The 21,192-nt window shown below is 42.5% G+C and overlaps 1 protein-coding gene across 2 annotated transcripts; it reads right to left on the bottom strand.

The window, feature by feature from the left end:
- Positions 1-790: 790 nt before the first annotated feature.
- Positions 791-20,335, bottom strand: ip6k1 (inositol hexakisphosphate kinase 1). 2 transcript variants are annotated; one of them, XM_069516373.1, is made up of 9 exons: positions 20,155-20,335; positions 10,598-10,847; positions 10,128-10,273; positions 9,909-10,035; positions 7,222-7,462; positions 6,753-6,934; positions 6,065-6,240; positions 4,376-4,609; positions 791-3,449 (listed from the first exon to the last, which is right to left on the bottom strand). In XM_069516373.1, exons 3-9 carry the CDS (start codon positions 10,242-10,244, stop codon positions 2,937-2,939), a joined length of 1,590 nt encoding a protein of 529 aa, XP_069372474.1. In that variant the 5' UTR covers positions 10,245-10,273; positions 10,598-10,847; positions 20,155-20,335; the 3' UTR covers positions 791-2,936. The 2 variants fall into 2 exon arrangements, with proteins under 2 accessions (XP_069372474.1, XP_069372477.1); XM_069516376.1 differs by having other exon boundaries at positions 19,649-20,271.
- Positions 20,336-21,192: the final 857 nt, after the last annotated feature.

Genomic DNA, 21,192 nt, shown 5'->3' with positions numbered 1-21,192 from the left:
AAGAAGAGCTTTTTACCAGAGCAGCAGCTCCGCAGAGGCGTCGTGCTCAGTGAGCGGACTCAGGTCTGGATTTGCTGCTTGTGTTTCTTCATGAAACATGTTTTTTTTTTGGTTTTTTTTGTCTGTCGATACAGAATCAACGTCAGACTGAGGCCGAGTGTTTGCAGCAAACAAAACAGACTTGAGTTAGCTCAAGTAATACTGCTTATACTCGTGACTTTTCACACAGTGTCTTAATTTCTTTACAGTTTATACATTTAGGGGGAGAGACATGTAAAAGACAGAACATTTACCCCCACATATGGGTAAAGGTACGATAAAAAAATAAATTATCACCTTGTTAAACCAAAAATAAAATATTCATATTTGCTCTATTCCAGCTCTTGGGGGTTAAGTTCCTGTTCTTGTCCAGCAGGGGGCGGTGTGGTGTCACGACCAGCCTCCCTCTGGAACTTGTGTGTGATTGGCTGACACCGTCTCATCTGACCTATGAGATGAGACGAAACGATAACATCCTCAGTCGAGACACTTTGGCCAATTCTGCCGACGTCGACCCGAGGATGATTTTATTTACTGGTGTATTTTTTGGGTGTCGAGCTGAACGATAGTTTCTTTATCGTTTGTCCAATTATTTATCAGGTTTTCTGTTATTAATGATTCAAAGCAAATTATATCACAACTTCTTTTAGTGCAATTTTGTGCACATTTGTCGTGTTGACATATCAGAAAAATACTCTGGACAATAAATATTCCTGTTATTCCACCATGTCACTCTAGTGCACATAATAAGGCTGGTACCACTCCACACTTTAATCGTGTCAACAAATCCCATGAAGGCCAACGATGTGTCTCTTTAAACATTCTGAATTCTCAATCCTGTGTAAATACACGTTAATCTAGTAAAATTTAAAGTCGACAAAACAAAACCACCTCAAAATTCAAGCTGTTTCTAGAGTTTTGGATTAAATCACAAGATCCACACATTTGAACAATTGAAAGTTTCTTCATAGGAACTAAAATTTGATAAAGACATTATTACTAATGATTTTCTGTTACACTGAAAATGCGGAGAAAGATCGGTGACTACACACTTCTATGCAACGACCCAATATCATGTCTTCATAGAATGTTAGTTTGAATTTTCAAAGACTTTAAAGTATATTATATATCACCCAGTTAAAACTGCTATTTCCTTTTCCAGGTAATCACCACTTATTTACCAGTTGAAAACAGAAGTTGCACTTTTTTTGTTTTTAAATGAAGGGAAAACTGGTTCCTAAACATCTCTAATTATTACCACAAAGTCATATTAACAGCTGATCTAGAGATTTTGATCTTTAGGCTTTAATGACGGAAAGCTCCAGAGCAGCTGCTGAACCGAGGCTGTGGGAAGATTATTGTTGGCTGCTGACAGACAAGTTTAAGGATGAACTTCGAAGGGGAGCTCAGGGGTTGAAGTGCAGACCACGACCTGCAACATCTGCAGACAAGAGTCGTTTCTGATCATCTCTCTCCTGTCAGCCAGAGAATAAAAGCATGAAACACACAAATCTACTGTTCTATAAAAAAACACTCAATCGCAACTTTCCAGCAAACACCAGGAAGTAGTGCGTTTGCTGGGGACGTCTTTCAGCAGCACATTAAAACGTATTTTGGGTCTTTCGTGAGTGTGTCCAGCAGCAGGATGGTGCAAGTGAACTTCAGTCGAATGTGTTTGTTGATTTTCACTGAACATGTGATCCAATGTAAAAGTGATGTGTTTTGGCACAAAGGAACAAGATCTATCAGACTTTTACACTGAAACATGACCTGTTGATCCGATAGATATTCATGGGGTTTGTTGACAGGATGAAAAATATAGAATATCACTAGACTGGATTTGGGAAACTGACACTGACACAATAGAGGGGATGATTTTCACAGGACACCGACTACTTTAAGCCCCAAAAACGGACATATAGCGTTTTTAAAAATGATCTTTACTCTTTCCTTAAAGTCTAACTGCTATGATGCACACTTCTGACGCATTTCTCCCTGTGGGCGATGTCGCCCTCTGCACTGCCCGAGAAAAAAAGTTGCCATCTATCATCGCCATCTATTGCTTTAACAGATGCTTGTTTGTGGTTCTGAGTGCGTCTTGGAGGTAACGCTGAAAGAGTCTGTTCACCTGTCCAGGTTTGGTTTGTGTAGAGAAAGAGGGGTGAGGAGTAGGCAGAGGTGTGAGGGGGATGAGGGGTGAGGGGTGTCGGGGGGTGAGTTGCGTGATTGTGTGCTGTCAGTGGGCGGTCCCTGGGATTGAGCTGAATGGTTGTTTCTCTCCTCCGCGGTGCAGCTCCAGAGATAAATGTTCCCAGGATGTGTGTGTGTGTGTGTGTGTGTGTTTACTGTAAGTGTGTGTGTGTGTTTACTGTAAGTGTGTATGTCTGTCTGCTGTTGATTGTCTATGTTTGTGAGGACCATGAGGGCACCTCGTCTGGTCCTTAAATCCTTCAAAGTTTGATTTGGTGTTAGGAGTTATTACTTCGACCAAGAAGGTTTTGTTAATCTATGATTTTTCTGATTGATGAAGATTGTGTGTGAACTTTTGGTTTTAGTTGAGTACTGGAGTTTGGGCTTTAGTTGTGATGGTTAACTTCAGGAGCAAGAGAACGAATTATGTCAGTGAGGGTCCTCACAAGTAAAGATGCACAACCAGTGTGTGTGGTGCAGAGGTGTTCCAGAGCTCAACTGTCTCACCTCCTGCCCGTTGCTATAGTAACTACTTTCCTGTAGAATGCCCATGTTTCCATGGTGACATCCTGTAGAACCCTGCTCCATATTTACAGCTGAGATGTCTCAGCAGCATGACCTAAGCAAACTCACGACGAGCAGTGTGTGTGTGTGTGTGTGTGTGTGTGTGTGTGTGTGTGTGTGTGTGTGTGTGTGTGCGTGCAGAGCTAGGGCAGGTTGCCGTCCCGCAGGCTCTCCAGGATCCGGACCAGGCTCTCCAGTCCGAACATGTAGCCCCGGTCCGGCCCGTCGTGCACCGCTGTGTCCCCGCGGAAACCCTTGAAGGTGGAGTGGGCGAAGTCGATCATATGAACGTCCACAAGGGGGGGCTGCTTTGGTGGGGCAGGAGGAGGGGGCAAGGAAATTAAAGCGGGAGCAGTGGACAGGGAGGAGGAGTCTGGACGGGGGTGATGCGAGGGTGTAGGGGGGGAGAAGGAGTGGCAGTCTGAAGTGGTGGTTGGGGCTTGTGGGGGAGGATGGGGGGCGGAGGAGGGCGGAGCCGTTGGTCCAGACCCTTGAGAGGACAGCGACACCGGGTTCTGGCTCATGTCCGTTTGACAGGGAGTGTCAGGGGCCGGGGGAGTGTAGGGCCCGGGGCCGGGCTCTGTAGGGGCCAGAGGAGTCTTCTGTTGCCAGGCTGTGTGCTGCCCAGAGCTGTGGACTGAGGGGCCCTCAGTTTCCTACAGAGATAATCAAACACGGTATTGATCAGTATGAATCTGATAAAACATCATCACTGTCTCACAGCCTGAGAAAGAAAACAATGTTTTTATTAAACCTACAATAACTGATCGCGCCTCATGAGGGCAGCAGGAACACAACACTGAAGACAATCACAGAGGAGGAAATGATTTCACACTGTGTTATTCTATAATTTTGCTTTAAACAAATTCCAGGAAAAGACAAAAATCCATCTCACATGTTCAGTAGATGAGTATTCACAGCTGCAGTCATATAATAACTCTCGTTTTAATGTTTATACTGGACGGTGATGGGTAATGTTACACGTGTGTCTTTCTGTGACAGCAACTTCCCTCCTCATATTATGCAACATGATGTTACCTAACTAATAGTTTGGACTTTTAGAATCTCATGGTACAACACAGATTTTGATAATGAAAGAAGGAAAATGACATTTTATAATGTTTTGATAAAAACTAGGATATAGAAACCGGATCGATGTATAGCCAAGCATAATAGTTTGTGCTTACTCAAATTGCTGCATAGGTCATCTTGCGGGTCTGGGGCCCCTGGACACTTGCCCTTTCTGCCCGGTTGCTAATCCTGCCTCAGTTTTCATATTTTTTGTGGAATGTAAACAAACATCAATCTGAGCTTCTTCTCTCACCTCCACAGTGTAAACTCATGGTGGCGCATGCAGACACATCAGCCACTCACAGACCAAATATTTCACTTAACCTGCATGAAATAAGGAACTGCTGCATTTTGGTTTTAGTTGAAATGAAGCGACAAAGCTACAAACTGCGCTGCTGTTAGTGTGAGGAAATGAAAATAAACCTGAACCAGACTGTTTACTGAAGAATAATTCTTCATAAATAGGGAGATTCATTTTGACACGGTCAGAGTTTTTTAATTCCTGACTCACCTTTCCCTCATAGATGATGAGCAGCGAAGACGAGTAGAAGCGATAGGAAGCCTGCCTCTCCAGCACCGCCATTAGGCTGCGAAGCTTATTCAGGATTGGCTCAAAGAGGTCCTGCCTCAGGCCCTTTCCGTTGTGCAGGTACTGGTAGAGGGCCTGGCGGAACCCTTCGATCGACAGGCCGCGGCCGTAGTACTTGTTCCTGCAGAGGTAGTGACCAGTGTTCAGCTGGTACACCTGCACACACAGATGGAGAATCTTTAAAACAAATGACAATAACAGTACAAGTATTCACATTCAAAATAAAATCAGATCCCACTAGTCACACTTTGTCTACTTATTTGTACCGACAATATATGGCTGTGATATGTGTGTACCTGCACAAAGAGTAATCTATCTCTATACTACCACACTGGAAAAGGCGAAACACATGACCATCAAATGCACTAGGAGCGCACATGCCGGTGTAAACAGGAAGCAGTCTACACGGCAGCTGGTTGCTTAGTTGCAGAAAATGTTACAAACAAGAACAGCGCTATTAAAAAGTAAGAGCAGGAATTTCCTGTTTTGGACGGATGAAAAGGTCGAACTGTTACTGTCAGTAAGAGTTAGCAATGCTTGTTATTGATTATCCAGGTTACGTTCACCACTGAGAGACACAATCTGGAATACGTCCACAATAAAACACAGCCGCAGAGTCTTTCGAAATAAAATTTGGTTCTTGTGTGCAAAGCAGGCGTGAATGAAGCATTTAAATACTCTTGGATGTAACCGAAGAGCTGCAGATGTGCTAGTACTACTGTGAGAAGTATAACAATAGTACAGTGTTGGAAGCACAAATACATAAATAGATTCTCCTCCTCAACATAAACAACTAGAAACTAGAATCTATATAATCAGAATAAATACTGCAGTTCTATGGTTCCTTCGGGAGCACATGCTATCATCTTTTCTGAATGTGTTATTGAAGTTTAAAGGTTCAGTGTTTAGAATCTAGTGACATCTAGTGGTGAAGATACATGTTGCAGCTTTTTCTTACGTTAAGTACTTCTGGATTTTTCTCATATAATGTGGTTTCACAAGTTATTTTTTCGTTTTCATTGGCCTGAGGAGTGCTTTTATAATGTCGGATCCCCGTCCTGGTGGAGGAGCGCAAGGGCTCCATTGTTTACACCAGGGACAAGCTGATGAGCCTCTGACGAAGCGACGCTGCCGGAGAGAGACATGAAATCCCCAAGGAGCTGAGCAGGAAATACTGGGGCTGCAGAGCTGGGAGGAGACGATGGCAAAGGAAGAGGACATGCCGGCCGTATCTTCCCTCTATTGTTATAGGGAACATTAGATCACTGGCGAATAAAATTAACGAGTTAACATCACTCACAAGGAGTGAGAGTGTTTTTCGTGAGTGTTCTGTTATCACAGAGACAGGGCTTCATGAAAACATACCGGAATCTATCTTGAGTTTATCCGGCTTTCAGTCAGTGCGGGCGGAAAGGAGTTTCAGCCGCAGCAGCAGGAGGGAGGGAGGGAGGGAGGGAGGGAGGGAGGGAGGGGGAGTCGCTTTTTGCATTAACAACAGGTGCTGCAACACCAATATCATTCAACTCATTGGAGCGAGCTAGAACAAGAATTTCCTTAGGGATTAATAAAGTCTTATCTTCTTACAGTTTGAGTAAAGGAGTCATTGTTTACCTGCATGCCACACACTCTGACCCCCAGCGTCGCTGAAGTGCTCTGTTCACATTTCTTCATCTGCCTGGCCGCCTTCTCCTCGGAGGCGTCGTCTCCGTGCTGCCTGGTGCCCATCTTCAGGTCCAGGATGCAGGGGTAAGAGAAGTGGTGAACCACGTTCTCCAACAATAGGAACTCTGGTTAAGACACTGAAGTTAAGGAGCAACTTTCTGTTTGATGAATAAAACATCCCTTATTTTCACCCAATCTGGTGTTTTTATTATTAGTTCTAACTATTGTTAGTTATTATTGTATGATAGTTTCAGACACAAAATATGACAGCAGCCTTGATGAATCTGCTTTGACTAAAAACAAATGCTGAGCTGCGGACATTGTGTTTGTTGCTCATTCACTTTCCTCAGCTGTTTTTTTCTGGCGGCAGCCGCAGCTGCTCTCTTTGAAGCTGAAGATCAAAACGCCACCTTTAACCCGATAACCCTCCCTTTCATTCCTACCTACTTCCTCACAGCCTCACTCATATTTACGGAGGCTACAGTTCCCTCTCATTCTTCAGATAACTATGCTGAGTCACATAAGATCTACATTTGACAGTTATTACCAAAGCTCTGGAAATCGCTGAATGTTTTGGTTGGAATGAAATCCGGCTGTTGAGCATTAGTGTGAGATGCGATTGGCTAATGGAGGATACTAAAGAGTTTGCGGTCCTTGGACTCAGACCTCATGCGACTGAGCTGCTGTTTGTGACAACGGAGGCCCCAGGGGTTATGGCTGATCTTCTCTAATGTCAAACCACTGTTCCAGTCCAACATCTGGAAGGGAACGTCGGAGTGGATCTTTGGGTCGAGCCTGGGACTCTTCAGCTCTGCAAGACTGAAGGAGGAGATGAGAGGGAGAGGATAGTTAATAATGAAAATGTAACAGAGGGGATTCTCACATGAAACTGTTGCATCTACAAATGACTTAAATTATTCATATGAATCTGACCGATGAATTGTGAAGTCTTAGTTTACATACAAACAGCCAGTATACTGATTGTACAGATGTGAGATTTTCAACTCAAGGAAATTTATCTTTTGTCTATTTTCTGACATTTTAAGGATATTTCTTGAGTCCTTCAGTTTGTTTTCATGAAATCTCTTTATTTAATATGACCTTACTTTTCAGAGGTGTCGGTTTCGTGTGACTCCCTCTTGTCAGGCCGCTCATCCTTGTGTTCAGAAGAGGAGGAGGAGCGGTGGAGGCTGCGACGGGAGTGTTTCCTCCTCGGCTGCTCCCTCTCAGGAGGTTCACGCTCCTCGTGATCACCAGCCCCTCCCTCCATGTTGCTCTCCACGTAAGGGTAGGCCACCAGGTTGATGTAGCCGTCAGAATCACCTTCAAAACAAACCAGCACTATGCCTGCCAGGACGGACAAAAATACAGACAGAAAATAACAGACATGTCTATTTAACTGCCAAAGAGAGAGAGAGAAATGTAATCCATCTACTACATACGCTGAAACAGCTTGCATAATGTTTGACCCTATGGAAATATAGCAGAAATAAAGTTTTGAGGCAGAAGTAACATAGATACTCAGGACTCAGGTCACACAGTGAATCATCACAACAGGAGCAAAGTGTGTTTTTTGGAGTGAAGTTTGTTAATATCTGAAACATAGTCTTAATATAAAGATGGTCGTCGTGACTGCTCGCCAAAAGTGAAGGCAAAGCTGCTGCCAGACTTTCTTTTCTCTATCTTTATCAGACTGATGATCATTTTTGAATGAAGTCCAATTATCCTCAGATCTAACGAGTCCAAGTCTGACACACCCCTGGTCCCTTTCGTATCAGATCAGGCCTCTTTTAGATAAACATTAAATTCATGAAACTTTGGCTCATGTAGCACTGAAGATCCAGACTCCCTGCTCGGACAAGTCACAGACTGCAACTCATCACAATTCAGCTGCGTGTGTTATAACCAGGATAATAATCAGAGCGCATCAGTTGCGTCTCTTGAATCCTCCACTGTGTAATGGTTATCTTTCAGAATTCAATTTAAGATCCACTTACTGGCTCGCCATGGTTCTACAGTATCTACTTTCTGTTAGTGTATAATCCCAGCAGATCTGTCAGGTCAACTGAGGAGTCACATATCAAACAGTCAAAATGTTTCTGGCTGAAACAACCTTGTCAGGTTTAGAAAGTCGTGGTCAGGCAGCTGTTTGTCTGTCTCTTGTTATTAAACCAGTGGGACAATGGTAGTATGGCAAAGATCCAGGGTTAAACATAGACTCCTTATATTCTTGTGGTGTCAGGGCACTAGGACCAACAGCACCAGCAGGTTTGACTGGAGACAAAACGGATCATTGCAGTGGGAATATATCCACCAGGTCTCATGTAGCTCACTGACTTTGTAAGATGGGAAGTAGTTTTAAGTCATAATGTGCCAGGCAGCATAGATAAATGTGTGGTTCAGCCCTGGTATTAACACCAACCTAAGAAAAGTGATCACAGGTGGTCAGCTCTAAGCTCAGGTCTGTCAATAACCAACCTGCCTGTGCTCTCACTGTGCATGACCACAGTCTTCAGCCGGAGAGACATATACCGGTGAAGCAGAGACAGGAGTCAAAAGTTAGCAGGTGAGTCACTAGCTGTTGTAGCCTTGACGAGAGGGCGGATAGGAGGGGGTGGGATGCATCGTTGTATTTTCAATGTGTAGCCTGCTCTTGCTCAACAACTCTAACTTAAATGTCAGGTGTGAACCTTGCTATGTAAATCAACAATCATTTAATCAATAATAGTAAGAATGTCCATCATAATTTGTGGAAAGTGTCGGCGTGTACAGTCATGGCAAAAGCTCTGTGAGGCTGCACTTAGGCATTGAGTTAAATTCTAATGTCATCATGCTCACAATATGTTTAGTTAGCTGGCTGAGCGTCAGGACACAATGCACTGGACCAGAGCCATCACTAATGTGTTTAGTTACATCTGCCCTGTCCACCATTTAAGTCTCTTTTTATCTTTGTCATTATCTCCTCTCATACACAATTTGCCCAAACTTTAAATAGGTTGCATAAATGGAGGAGCTGTGTGTGTGTACACTGACTATCAAAGTGTGTTTGGGTCTGTTACTACAACAAAAGTAAGTAGAACCAGCTACAGTATGTGCCTGGTGATGAAGAGCAGAACAGCTCTACCACTTTAATTCCATTAAACATCCGTACTTCCTTCCCTCTCTTCTGTCTGTCTGGTATTTAGAGACTTGTTTGAATAGCAGGGCAGCCGGAGGAGGACTGAGGTCCCCTGAAAGCAACATGAGATCAAAACCTAAGGCGAAGCTAAAAATGTGAATCAACTATTATATCACAAAATGTCTGATTCAAATGTCATCACAATAGAGAAGTGGCATCTTTGCAAACCTCGACGAAGTGAGTGCATTGGAGAAAAGCTGAGGGACTCTTACACACGACTAGTGTGGTTAGTATTTTTTTAACATTTCTGTCCAAATGATTAGGTCCAGCAGTGAGAGCCTGTACATGAGTCACTTCTATTCAAATAGATCCAACAATGATTGATATTTGAAATAAAAACAAAATCAAATAAAGATGGGATAGTTTTATATCCATGACTCTTTGAATTAGTCTGTATCTTCTAAAGACATAACTGAAGTAGACGTAAACCAGAATCCATGTGTGAGACTGCTGGCTGTTTTACAGTGAACTCATCTGTAAACTTGTGTTGTGGCTGTGGAGACTTGGCTACAACAAGACAGTTGTTGACACTGTGAGATGTTAGTTTTTTTAATTTTGTGTCTGTCACGCGTTAGAAGCGATGTGATAGTAAACAACAACAAGGTTTGTGCTGACCTTTATACTCAGGAGTGAACTCCTTCATCTCTGGAGGCAAAGACTCGTAGAATCGCTGCTCTCTGCTGATCAGAGGTTTACACACTGTGTGGTCATCATAACGCATCATACTGGTGTGACCCCCCACCTGCACACACACAAAAGTAAAAATGATGATGACGTCAACATGGAGCTCTCTCTTTATTACAACTTTTTCTTAAACACACAAAATTCTCTCACCTGGTGTATGAAGGGCTCCAGTGGAACGCCACCTGCTCGTAGTCGAAGTGAAGCCCCTCCCCCCTGTCCCGCACCCTGTAGCTTGTTGTCCATGTTGTTGGTGTGAGGGAGGCACATGGCTCCTGGTGGACGCACTGCGCCTCCTCCTGCAGAGAAGAGGAAGGATTTAACAAGGAGGTGCAGAGTTCTGCTCAGGGCTCATACTGGGTGTCATTTAAAATGTTTGGTGTTAGTGTCAATGTACTGGGATTTATCCCCCTAATTTATTTATTTGGTTCAAATTGCCAAAGGAAATAATGTTCCTCTCAAGTGTTGTAGTAGCTTCATCTTCACAACTCCTTTTTGTTTTGGTGCTGACAAGGGAAACACTGAAAACCCCCCGATTTAAAAGTGGATGTAATTCTTTGACCTTAAGCTGACAAACTGCAGATGTTCACCAGTGTCATACATCAGGAGGGTTCTGGCCTTACCCTGGGCATGGGCTCTGTTGTGTAGTGACGGGGAAGGGGGGGCACAGGGCACCACGGGCTGCTGGGAGCGCACGCCGGCCCCGGGGGGAGGCGGCGCCAGACCGAAAAACCACCTCGCAAAACCTCCAATCAGAGTGCTCCAATCCACTGCCGGCAGCACGGACACCCAATCCCGACAGGGGGTGGGGGGGGGCAGAGATGGGGGGTGGGCAGAAGCAGCAGTGTGTCAATTAGGCAAGGTCACCACTTCCTGTGGAGAGAGGAAGAACAAATTGTTACATGTGGCCACTGACAGTAAAGTAAAAGTTGTCTGTCGCCTTACACCACAACCACACACAGAGACACACACACAGAGACACACACACAGAGACACACACACACACACACTCTTGTGGAATTATTTGAACTCCTTGCTTCTCCTTCAAAGTCCTGCTGATGATGTGAAACTAAATTCTTAAATTTAAAACACCACCGGTTGCCTGAGGATATTCTGTGATTCATGATAAAATTTTCAATGAGCATTCAGAAACACATTTACACAAAAACAGGATGAAATCAAAGCTCATCTGTTGCTGAAACACATCTAAAAATAAAACACAGAGATTAGCACTTGAAAAAATATACAATCGAGGACGACATCAGATTTTTTTTTTTTACAACATCAAACTGCTGGAGTTGTAAAAGAGCTCATGAATTAATTGTAGTGAACATGTTGATTTTTACTGGAGGTAAATGGGTCTGCTTTAATTTTCCCATTTAATCAACTGAAGGTTCCCGGAATTATATAATCTTAATTTTCTATTATGCTGCTCTCATTGAGAGTCGTCCTTATGATGTAAATTAGGGAAGATCTGCATGAAAAGGTCGTTTTCGGTGCTGCTAGAAGCAGATCGATTACTGCTATTTGAACGGTTTTAAATAGTGGTGTAACAGAAAGACAACAACACACCTCATAATTATATTCATCCGGTTGTGTCCTGGTGGCTCATAGTAGATACGCTACAGTTTATACACCTGTCATCCTGTTTTAATGTAATTTGTCATAATTTCCTGCCCCTTCATGACTCATCACGGCCTGAAGACGAGAGAAGACAACACGGCATGAAGGAGGAGAGGGAGCAAGGAGGAGATGAGGGAACAAAGAAGAAGAAGAGGATTGGAGGAGAGAAGCAGGCCAACTAATGATGTCACAGCCTGCTTGTGTGTGTGTGTGTGTGTGTGTGTGTGTGTGTGTGTGTGTGTGTGTGTGTGTGTGTGTGTGTGTAGGCATCATCTGGTCAATGTCAAGATTGTAGTGATTCACGATGTTTGCTAATGATATCAAGATGTTACACAGCAACAGCCTCTGTACATAAGAGTTCAGACACATTTGTCAAAACATAGTATTTCACTGTTTTACTCAAGAGAGCAAGCTCACACGTTTAGTTCAAGCTCTGTTGATCAGGGGAGAAATACAGAGACTGATATTGTGGATTAAAACACAGACTAAAAGCAGGTGTAGGTTTATAATCAGAAGCCAGAGAATCCTGGAAATATAGTTTCCTCCAATGAATTGATTTGCAAGTTGAGCTGCTCAATATGAACCTTTAACTTCAACAAGGAGTTTGATGACACATCCACACCTGACTGAGACCTAAAGCACTGACAGAGGATTCATTGCCTCACGTTTTAATAAATAAGACTGAAGAGCACAGACAGTAGTGTTGGACAGATCCTTTATTCATTTAGTTCTTGTCTTCAACAACACATCTAGTCGTTGCACGTTTTACTTCCTTCCTGTGTTTTTTTTTTTTTAGACAACTCAAAATCTGTAACCAACTACTTTCAGTCATTTATGATGGGATGTTCATGACTTTAACTTAAATTCAAAAACAGTGAATCAAATTTTTTTATGTATTACGACATAAAACAAGAGCCTCAACTCTGATTTTAAAACACTCAAGGCTGTGGGAGATTACAAGGGGCATTTTTCACATTTTACAGACAAATCAATATTTAAAATAATAAGCAGTTGTAGCAATAGTTAGTTATTTGAATGCAATCTGTTCTGCAGGGGAAGCATTGACTCTGCCACGGTCCAGTGGACAAGAACAGGGATGGATCATTGTGTGTTGTTTGGTGACAGTAAAAAAAGACTTTGTTTTTAACAGTATGATCTTGTTTTTCACAACCATGATAAAATGTTGGTCATGAACACTTTCAAAAACACTGTCTACTTCTGTTCACTGTCAAGTATCAATTTCAAGTATTTAGTAATAGCAGCGGTGCACCACAGGAAGGCTTTTTTATTGTGACTATATCACTGAGGTCAGCAACAGACTGTGTCTGCATGACTTTCAGGGGAGAGATGAAAGAAAAATAAGCCGAAAAGTGAGCTGAGTACGTGAGAAGCTGCGAGCGTTGGACTTCAAAACTTCCTACGTGTCATCAAGGTAAAAAAAAACTACACTGTTCCTACAGCAACACACTCACACTGGACCCTCATCACGACTGCTCACTGCAAGCTGCATATATTTAACCACGATGGAAATTCAACATCCAACACATCCGACACACACACAAACACACAAACAGAGGCAACAGAGTTTCCCATGAGCAATGAATTCTAAAGTTAGCAGCAAACAGTAAACATCAGGCCACATCTGTTATGTTCTGAGATCAGTGAAATCGCTTTGATGAGCCATGACCTACGTTTCTCTACACAACAAACACAGAGTCTCTGTGACATCAGGATATTACATAAACTTTAAATGTTTTTTATAAATGATTGATTTACATAATGGGGTAAGATAAGCCCCCATGACGTGAGTGTGAAAACAGATTAAAGTCTCAACAACCTGAAGCAGAACCACATGCAAAATGAAAATGTATTCATTCAGTAAACAAAAATAATGCTTCAACACAAAATGTCCAATTTGTACAAAACCCTGTATTTGAGGTGATATAAGGGAAGAATGACATTTGAAAACTTGTTAAACTTTTAAAACTGCAACATAATCGTCAGACAATTGATAAATTATGCTCTAATTTAACGTTACAAGTACTAAAACTTGTTCTATTTGAGCCGTCTGTATTCTGAGCACTTCACGTTTCCCAAACTGAACTCTTACTGAGAAAACAGAGACAAAGCTTTTGTATAATACTGTAAAGGGAGAAATCTTTATATAAATACTTTCATATCGCCCAACATTACAAGAGGGTTAAATGAATTAGTAGATGACACGTGTAAGTGCGGACGTCTGGTCCCTGTGAGCAGCTCGTGTTGATGACTCTTGGCACACAGACAACAGGTGTGTGTTTCTGAGAGGCAGCGCCCTCCATGCAGTGTGATGCAGAGGCTGGGAATAGGCTGGTGGAGGGCAAAGTCAAGGACAACTCGTCTCTCCCTCCTCCTCCTCCTCCTCCTCTTGTTTCCTTCATCCCACTCCTCATATCCCTCTTACCTAACACCCCCTCTTTTCATCACCTCCTATCTTTCAACCATTCTATCTCCTACAACCGGGCAATGTTCAAAGAATCATATTGATTATTGATATATACTGATGTAATGTAATCACGTTATGTTAATTCATGATACAGCTCTCTTGCTGTGTAATCAAATTTGGCTGTTCAACCCTCACAGTTTCAAAACCCATATATTGTATTCTACATTCTAACGAAGCAGTGGAATCCAACGTAGTTCTAAGGGCGTGTGTGCACGTCTGCATTGACGTCAGGGCGGCTGGTTTTTTTCTTCTTTCTGTCAATCAGGTTGTTTTGTAGCCTTTGTATTACGGCTGTCTACTGTCACGTTGCTTCTACACCCGCAATTATTTTCAATGTCGACTGTCAGGAAATAAACAAAAAATATGTAAAAGTTTTTCCTACAGCCCAAAGTAATACCTTCATGATGCGTTTTTTTATAAACAATAGACAAACCACACATTTTATAACAAAATATATGGTATTACCACAGTCGTGACCGATTTATTTTCAGTTAATGAACTACTTGTTGCTAGGTTTTCATTTGTACACGTATGCATTATAACTGTGTGTGGATGTTAAGTTGAATAAATAGGTTAAAATAGAACTACTGCAGTGCAAAAACTGATGATACAACTTAATTAATTTGCTTTGAATCAAAGCTGAGTTTCCCATCGTCCGTCTGGAGGCGTGTCCACGTTCAAAAACAAACTAACAGACAACCCACCACAAACAGATCTCTAATCAGCGCCCTGTGTTCTGCCAGGTGCGATAAATGGCCTGAGCATCCAGCCAATCAGCTTAGAGGATCTGTGTGAACATAGCTTACATCATCATCCATCACCGGGACAAAGCTGTGGGCTCACTGCAGCTCTACGATGCTGATTAAGGTGCTATTTCTGACTTACTGATCATCTGCGTGTTTGTGTGAGGAAATTCTGCCGTCCTTCAAGTCAGGAGATAGAGCCAATCGAGGACTTCCCCAACACATTAGAATAGAAGCGATTTGTTTATCAGCAAGTTGCATCTGAGTTTACGGGTTAGCACAGATTTTTTTGAGACATCGTCAGCCTTGTAGTATCATCCTAGATAGATTAGTTTGCTGGCTGCTTTGTCAAACACGACAGCACAGTAAAATAATGAATATAAAAAAGTTTTGAAGTAAACTTTTTCACCCGTTGTTTGCAGTCATTCTTTAAGAGCATCCCAATAAAGACAAAAAAAATATTGCAGACCACTTTTTGTCATTATATGAATCTGCATATAATTTATAAATAAAAAATAGGAACTACATTTTAAGAAAGAAAAAATGTGTATTTCAATCTTCGCTTTAAGTCTCACTTCCTGAAACATTAGTTTATCAGATAGAAAAACAGTAAATGTTTCCGTGTGAGCGCTGACTGAAAGTGCTTACACCTGTTCCACCTGCATTAAAATCATCTGAGCTAATCAGATTATAATCTGTCAGAGGTCATATCCACATGCATGACGACCGACACAACCCACCGGGTCTGATGCATTTTAATAGAAAGGGATTCAAATATCATCATTATTTTATTTCATTTTTGTTTTCATCATCTACTCTCATTTGGGGGTCGCTGGGCAACTGGAGCCAATTCCAGCTGACATTAGACAAGACGCGGGGTAAACCCCTAGACATTCACATTCACACCAAGCTAGAGTCTCCATTCAATATAATCTGCATGTCTTTGGACAAGAGGAAGCTGGAGTACCTGAAGAAAACCAAAAAGCGCACACAGGGAGATTGCAAACTCCCATAGTCTGCAAATAAAGATGAACATTGCATTTCCACTTCTGTGGTGGGGTTTATGACTTATACTGCAGGCAGGCAGCACCAGGGTCAAAGAAGATGATTTGGCTTCACTTTAGGGAGCTTTCATGTCATCCATCAGTGACTCACACTGTACAGCAACAACATTTTAAAAACTTTTTGGGTGATTTTCTTCCAAGCCTGAAGCTGTTCCAGTCACACAAATTCAATGTTCTAGATAAATTCCAAAATTCAATACGCAACCAAGGACAAGGGCCAGGACATCGTCATCATCTTCATCCCGAACATCTTCACCCTCATCATTATGTCTTAACGCAGCAGCTGGTGTTTACGTGCTGAGTGGCTGCATTAGTGAAGCATAGCATAACCAGGCTAAACAGTGTTAAATAAGGGCTGGAGGTTGCTGCTGCTGACATGTGCTATTATAACAAGTTTCAAGCAGGATCCAGGAGACACCGAGGGAAAAATAGAGTCATCTTTAAGTGTAAAAAAAGAGGAGGTAATGAAGGAAAGAAGGAGGTAATGATGAGAAGGGAGGGAGTGGGAAAATATAATTGTTTTTGTGAAAAATTAGCTTAATTTCCCAGAGCTAGAAAGATAATAAACATTCAAAAATATTCAGTTTACAATATAAAACTCATCAAATCTTCACATTTGAATCCACATATTTGAGGTATTTTTACTTGATTACGTATTAATCTCAATTTGAGTTATTGACTAATAATTGCAGCTCTACAGCGGCGATAAGTAAGGGACAGAGGAGGAAAATAGCTATCTAGGAAAGTATGAGTTAAAGATCAAGACGAGGAAGCAGGGGAGGAAGTGACGAAAGAGATCCAGCTCTCTCTCTGCATAAAGCAGATGCAGCTCTGTGGGAGATGAACCCCAAACACATCTGTCCGTCCCAAGAATCACAAACGACGACAGGGGAAAAACACGCTAAAACACTCACACACACACAGATGCTGCCAGGGTGCCCAGACAGAACTCAACAGCTGCACAGTGACACACACAAAGGGGAGAACAATTTGTCCTATCAACAATCAGGGTGAGACTTCAGTTAGGTTCAGTCAAAACAATCACCAGCACCACACATGTCTACCATCTGGGCTCCTCTCTCACCACAGCCCTAAAACTCTGGAGTTTCCACAGCAACCAGAACTCACAACACGTTAGTCAGCTGATAACGCTTTCACATCACGTCAATGGGCATATGTAGAGTTTGAAGTTTTTTGGTCCAAGCCATTGGATTGGTATAAGAAGTTTATTAGGATTTTCCCCCATATCATTTAATAATTATTTTCAATATCAACTAATCTGCAGAGTATTCCTCAATTAATTCATCTTTTATTTATAAAATCAACAAAAACTAGCAATTAGTAGAGAACATTCAAGATTTTCCATCAAGATTCATGAATTATTCTCTTGGTAAACTGAAACTTCTTGCAGTGTTAAAGAAAGTGAGAAACCCTGAACCCTGATCTGGATCCACGCCAGAGCCTCATTGTTTTTGTGTAATCTAGCAAACAAACAAATAAAAAACACCCATCACACAAACGCACAGGAGAGAAAATGTAACCTCCTTGGTGGAGGCAATGATGATAAATGCTCAAATGTCTGTTCAAAGACAAATAAAAACTGACTGGAAAAATGTCTGAAATAAAAACTTGATCGTCAAAATAGTTGAGCGCAACTCAATATACTGCTGTCCCGTTTACGACTACAAACAGCCTCAGGAACCGTAAAGTAATCACACTGCTGTGGCGTGAAACAAAAGCTTCCGAAGGATACAGCCCCCAAACTGAGTAACACCTGTGGAGAAACTGCAGAAAGGTCCGTGTTGCTGTGAGCGTGAATAAATCTTTCTGATCAGAAAGCTGATCACTGTGGGTCATTCCTTCACAGTAGGAACACTTTTCATTTGTGTGTTCATTTTTATCATCTCACTTCTACTATACAGATTTTCTATTCACCAAGTCACCTTCATGTTCCTGAGATCAGCACTGACAGAATAACAGTAACCGTATATTCTATTTATTACTGCTACTGGTAACTAATTACTATTTGTCAGAAGCAGGGTTTTATACCAGGCATGGAGAACAGCTTGTCATAAAGTCCTGACTATAAATGTGGGAATATCTTTGAGGCCATGTTGGGATCCTGAAGCTTTTACCATATTTTTTGGGACGAAAAAGTCAAAGTTGGGCCTGAAAGTAATCAACAAACTGAGAAATCCTTACAAATAGTCTAACCTCATCCATTCATACCAAAAGCTCATGCAAATCTTTTCCTTCGTCCTTGCTCTGCAAACAATGGAATAAGCAGAGGACCAAATGATCAAACTAAAGACTAAAAGCAACATTTTATAAAAACATATATATATATATATATATATAAATATCTCTCTCTATATATACATATATATCTCAGAGAGCCAACAGAGGTTTTGTCACATTATTATTGTGTGATGACAGTCGACGCTGATTTCAAAGCCACAAACACAAAGCCAGGCGGAGGTTTGTGTACATTCTCTACAAGAGAACGCAACAGTACAAGAGAAAAAGGACACAAACCATATCGAACATTTCAAGAGATCATCCCTGAAATGTAGCGTTGGGACAAAGACGTCCTCTGGCACTTGTACTGGTACTAAACTCAGCACCAGGAGACGACAAGGGGAGTCTAAGCGTCTGCCATTGTCAACAATCTCCACAACACTCACATAGTGCACTTTCGGTTTCTGACAAACCGCCTCCATATTCTTGTCAGGGATGTTTTTTACTCAGTGGTCAACACCCCATCTAGTGACAGCTCAGACACTGATGGTGTCAGTAACTTTCCATAAAAGAAAAAAAATACAGGTATACAGTGAGCACCGCTGAAATGATGTCTCAAAACATGCGGGCCAATACTTTGTGCTTGCGTAGGCTTTCACACACAAACGTCAGAGTTTCTGTTGCTGACGGGGATGAAGAACTCAAGCTGAATCCTTGTTTGAAACACTCACATTAGACCCTGGGCACAGCTTGGTCCCTACATACCAATATCTACACAAACCCTGACCTGCAATATTTAGATCCATACAGATCAATATTAGGCCAAATCATTACACCACAACAGAAGGGCTAAAATGTTTTGTAATGATTCTGTAGCTATCATACTGACATTAATCAAAATATATTCTATGGAGATGTGCAGTTGTTTACAATTCCCTGACTATTGAGAACAGAGACCTGGACACACGCCCATGACATTACAGTAAGTGATGGTGACAGAAACCAGGCACACGGAGGAGAAGTGACCTTTTTCTTTCTTCTCATATGTTTGCAATGCTGTCATAGAGTCATAATCAGTGGGGGTAGCATGTCTGGCTATGTGAGACTTATCCCAGGTGAACTCAGCTAACTGGGGTGGGTGGACTGGTAGTTTTCTGCAAGGTGCCTGGTAATGCACAGGGGCAAAAAAAAAAAAAAAACACCATCACACCCTTGTTAAACCCACCACTCACTCCCACTGTGACACACATCACTGTTAGATTGTGAAGATGGTATTTACATACTGGTGTTATGGTCAAAGTGGAGCTGCAGGACAACACACACCTGCATCAGTAGTGAAGACAACAGAGAAACACACAAGCGGCAGCATGGTCACCATCGTCAGTGCAGCCGAAGCTAAAGCTACCGAATATCCTCATGTCAGTAAACAACAAGCTAATAACTGATGACAACACGTCACGGTTATATCAGTTATTATCACAACCAGCTAGCTTCGAGCTAATCAAACTTTTAGGGACCTACCGCTGAATGCCGAACACGACACCGCTCCAGGCTCCGGGCTGGACCCGTCAGACTGCGTCGATGTCAGCCAGTCACGGTGAAGTTACGAGACGAGCTGTCACACAACACGTTTACAGACCCGCTGGCAGGAAACCATGTTTGTTAGCGTTAGCCGTCAGACTGGCCAGCTTCTTGACCTTAGCCTGACAACACGCTAGCTAGCTTGGTCAGCTACACTCATCTTACACCGGGACTCAAATTAAAAGAAAACGTCGAAACATCGTGTCCCGTCGTTTTACTTTTAAACCCACGGCTGTTCCTCTATTCCAGCTCTGTGGCCCCCGGACACCGGGGGGTGGTAGGAGTAGGGGGGGTGGGGGAGAGAGAAACGCCGGCGTTACCTCGACTCTTTCCGCCGTCAAAGTAGCCGAGCATGCTAACCCGAGCTAACGGGCTAACGCCGCGGTTTGACGCTGCGCAGTGTCCCCGGTGAGCAGCACCGAGCCGCCCGCCGTTAAAACACGTACCTCCAGGACCAGGCGGGACGCGGAGCCGACCTCACGCTGGATGTGGTTCAGGGAGCGACGGGCTTCGTGGATGTCGGTGTTCGGTGTCTCGTTGACGGTGGAGAGGAGGAAAAAAAACATCCCAACGTCATGACAGCGAAGCTAACGCAGCCCGTTTGGATCGTACGCTTCGTGTGCAGCACCGAGGCCCCCTGGCGCCACCTAGAGGCTACAGCCGGGTCCAGCTTCTTCCTCCTGGGGCTGGAGACCAATATCTACACAAATTACACACTTTATCACACAACTCTATCATTGGACCACACTTAATGACATTATATTTACACCTGTTGACGCCTTCTTCACTACCATTGCCATTTGCACACTTATATCACACAGAATAAAAACTGCTGCTCCTACGGACTGTGTTTGCACACATCACAACTCATTGTACATCACCATGTTATATTATATTATAAAACTTTGCTGCTACCTCATACATTTGCACTAAAATTTGTTGTGCCTGTGCACTTTACTGTTACTTTTGTTAGGAAATGTCTTGTCTTCACCGTGGGATAGTTAGGAACGCAATTTCAATTCCTCTGTATGTCTGGTATATGTGAAGAAATTGACAATAAAGCTGAGTTTGACTTTGACTTTCTTCCTCCTCCTGTGGCTGGGGGGTCTCACATCAGACCCTTGGCATAGGGTTTGTCCCTACAGTAAACTCTGATGTGCAAAATTTAGATCCATACATATTCACGTATTATCTGATTATTATGACAGAGTAGCTCATAATTACACGGAACCAGAATGAGATTCTTCTGCTGTCTTTGATGAGGGATAAAAAGCTTTTTGCCACAAGTTCTTCATGAGACTGATATTGTCGGACTACCCAAATAATAAAGTAATGACTTAGGGAGGGGGGGGGGGCTGCCAGACCGGCCACACTACAGCCGAGCGTTGTTGTTGTTGTTGTTGTTGTTTATGTATTTATTGTTTTTCATTGTTCTCATGTGTCCCAATTTCCCCCATTGCAAATGTATGGTCTTTTCTGATATG

Source organism: Paralichthys olivaceus, chromosome 2 (genome assembly GCF_024713975.1).
Source record: "Paralichthys olivaceus isolate ysfri-2021 chromosome 2, ASM2471397v2, whole genome shotgun sequence".
NCBI classification, from domain to species: domain Eukaryota; kingdom Metazoa; phylum Chordata; class Actinopteri; order Pleuronectiformes; family Paralichthyidae; genus Paralichthys; species Paralichthys olivaceus.
The sequence above is the reverse complement of the archived record's forward strand: the minus strand, read 5'-3'. Positions and strand labels throughout refer to the sequence as shown.

What these genes read in the sequence shown, in the direction of transcription:
- ip6k1 (XM_069516373.1), bottom strand. Translation starts at nt 10,244, where the DNA reads ATGTGCCTCCCTCACACCAACAACATGGACAACAAGCTACAGGGTGCG. An exon ending in GTTCACTCCTGAGTATAAAG is followed by an intron (nt 7,463 to 9,908) that starts GTCAGCACAAAC and finishes CCGTCCTGGCAG; the next exon opens with GCATAGTGCTGGTTTGTTTT. An exon ending in TCAGAGTGTGTGGCATGCAG is followed by an intron (nt 4,610 to 6,064) that starts GTAAACAATGAC and finishes CTGTGTGTGCAG; the next exon opens with GTGTACCAGCTGAACACTGG.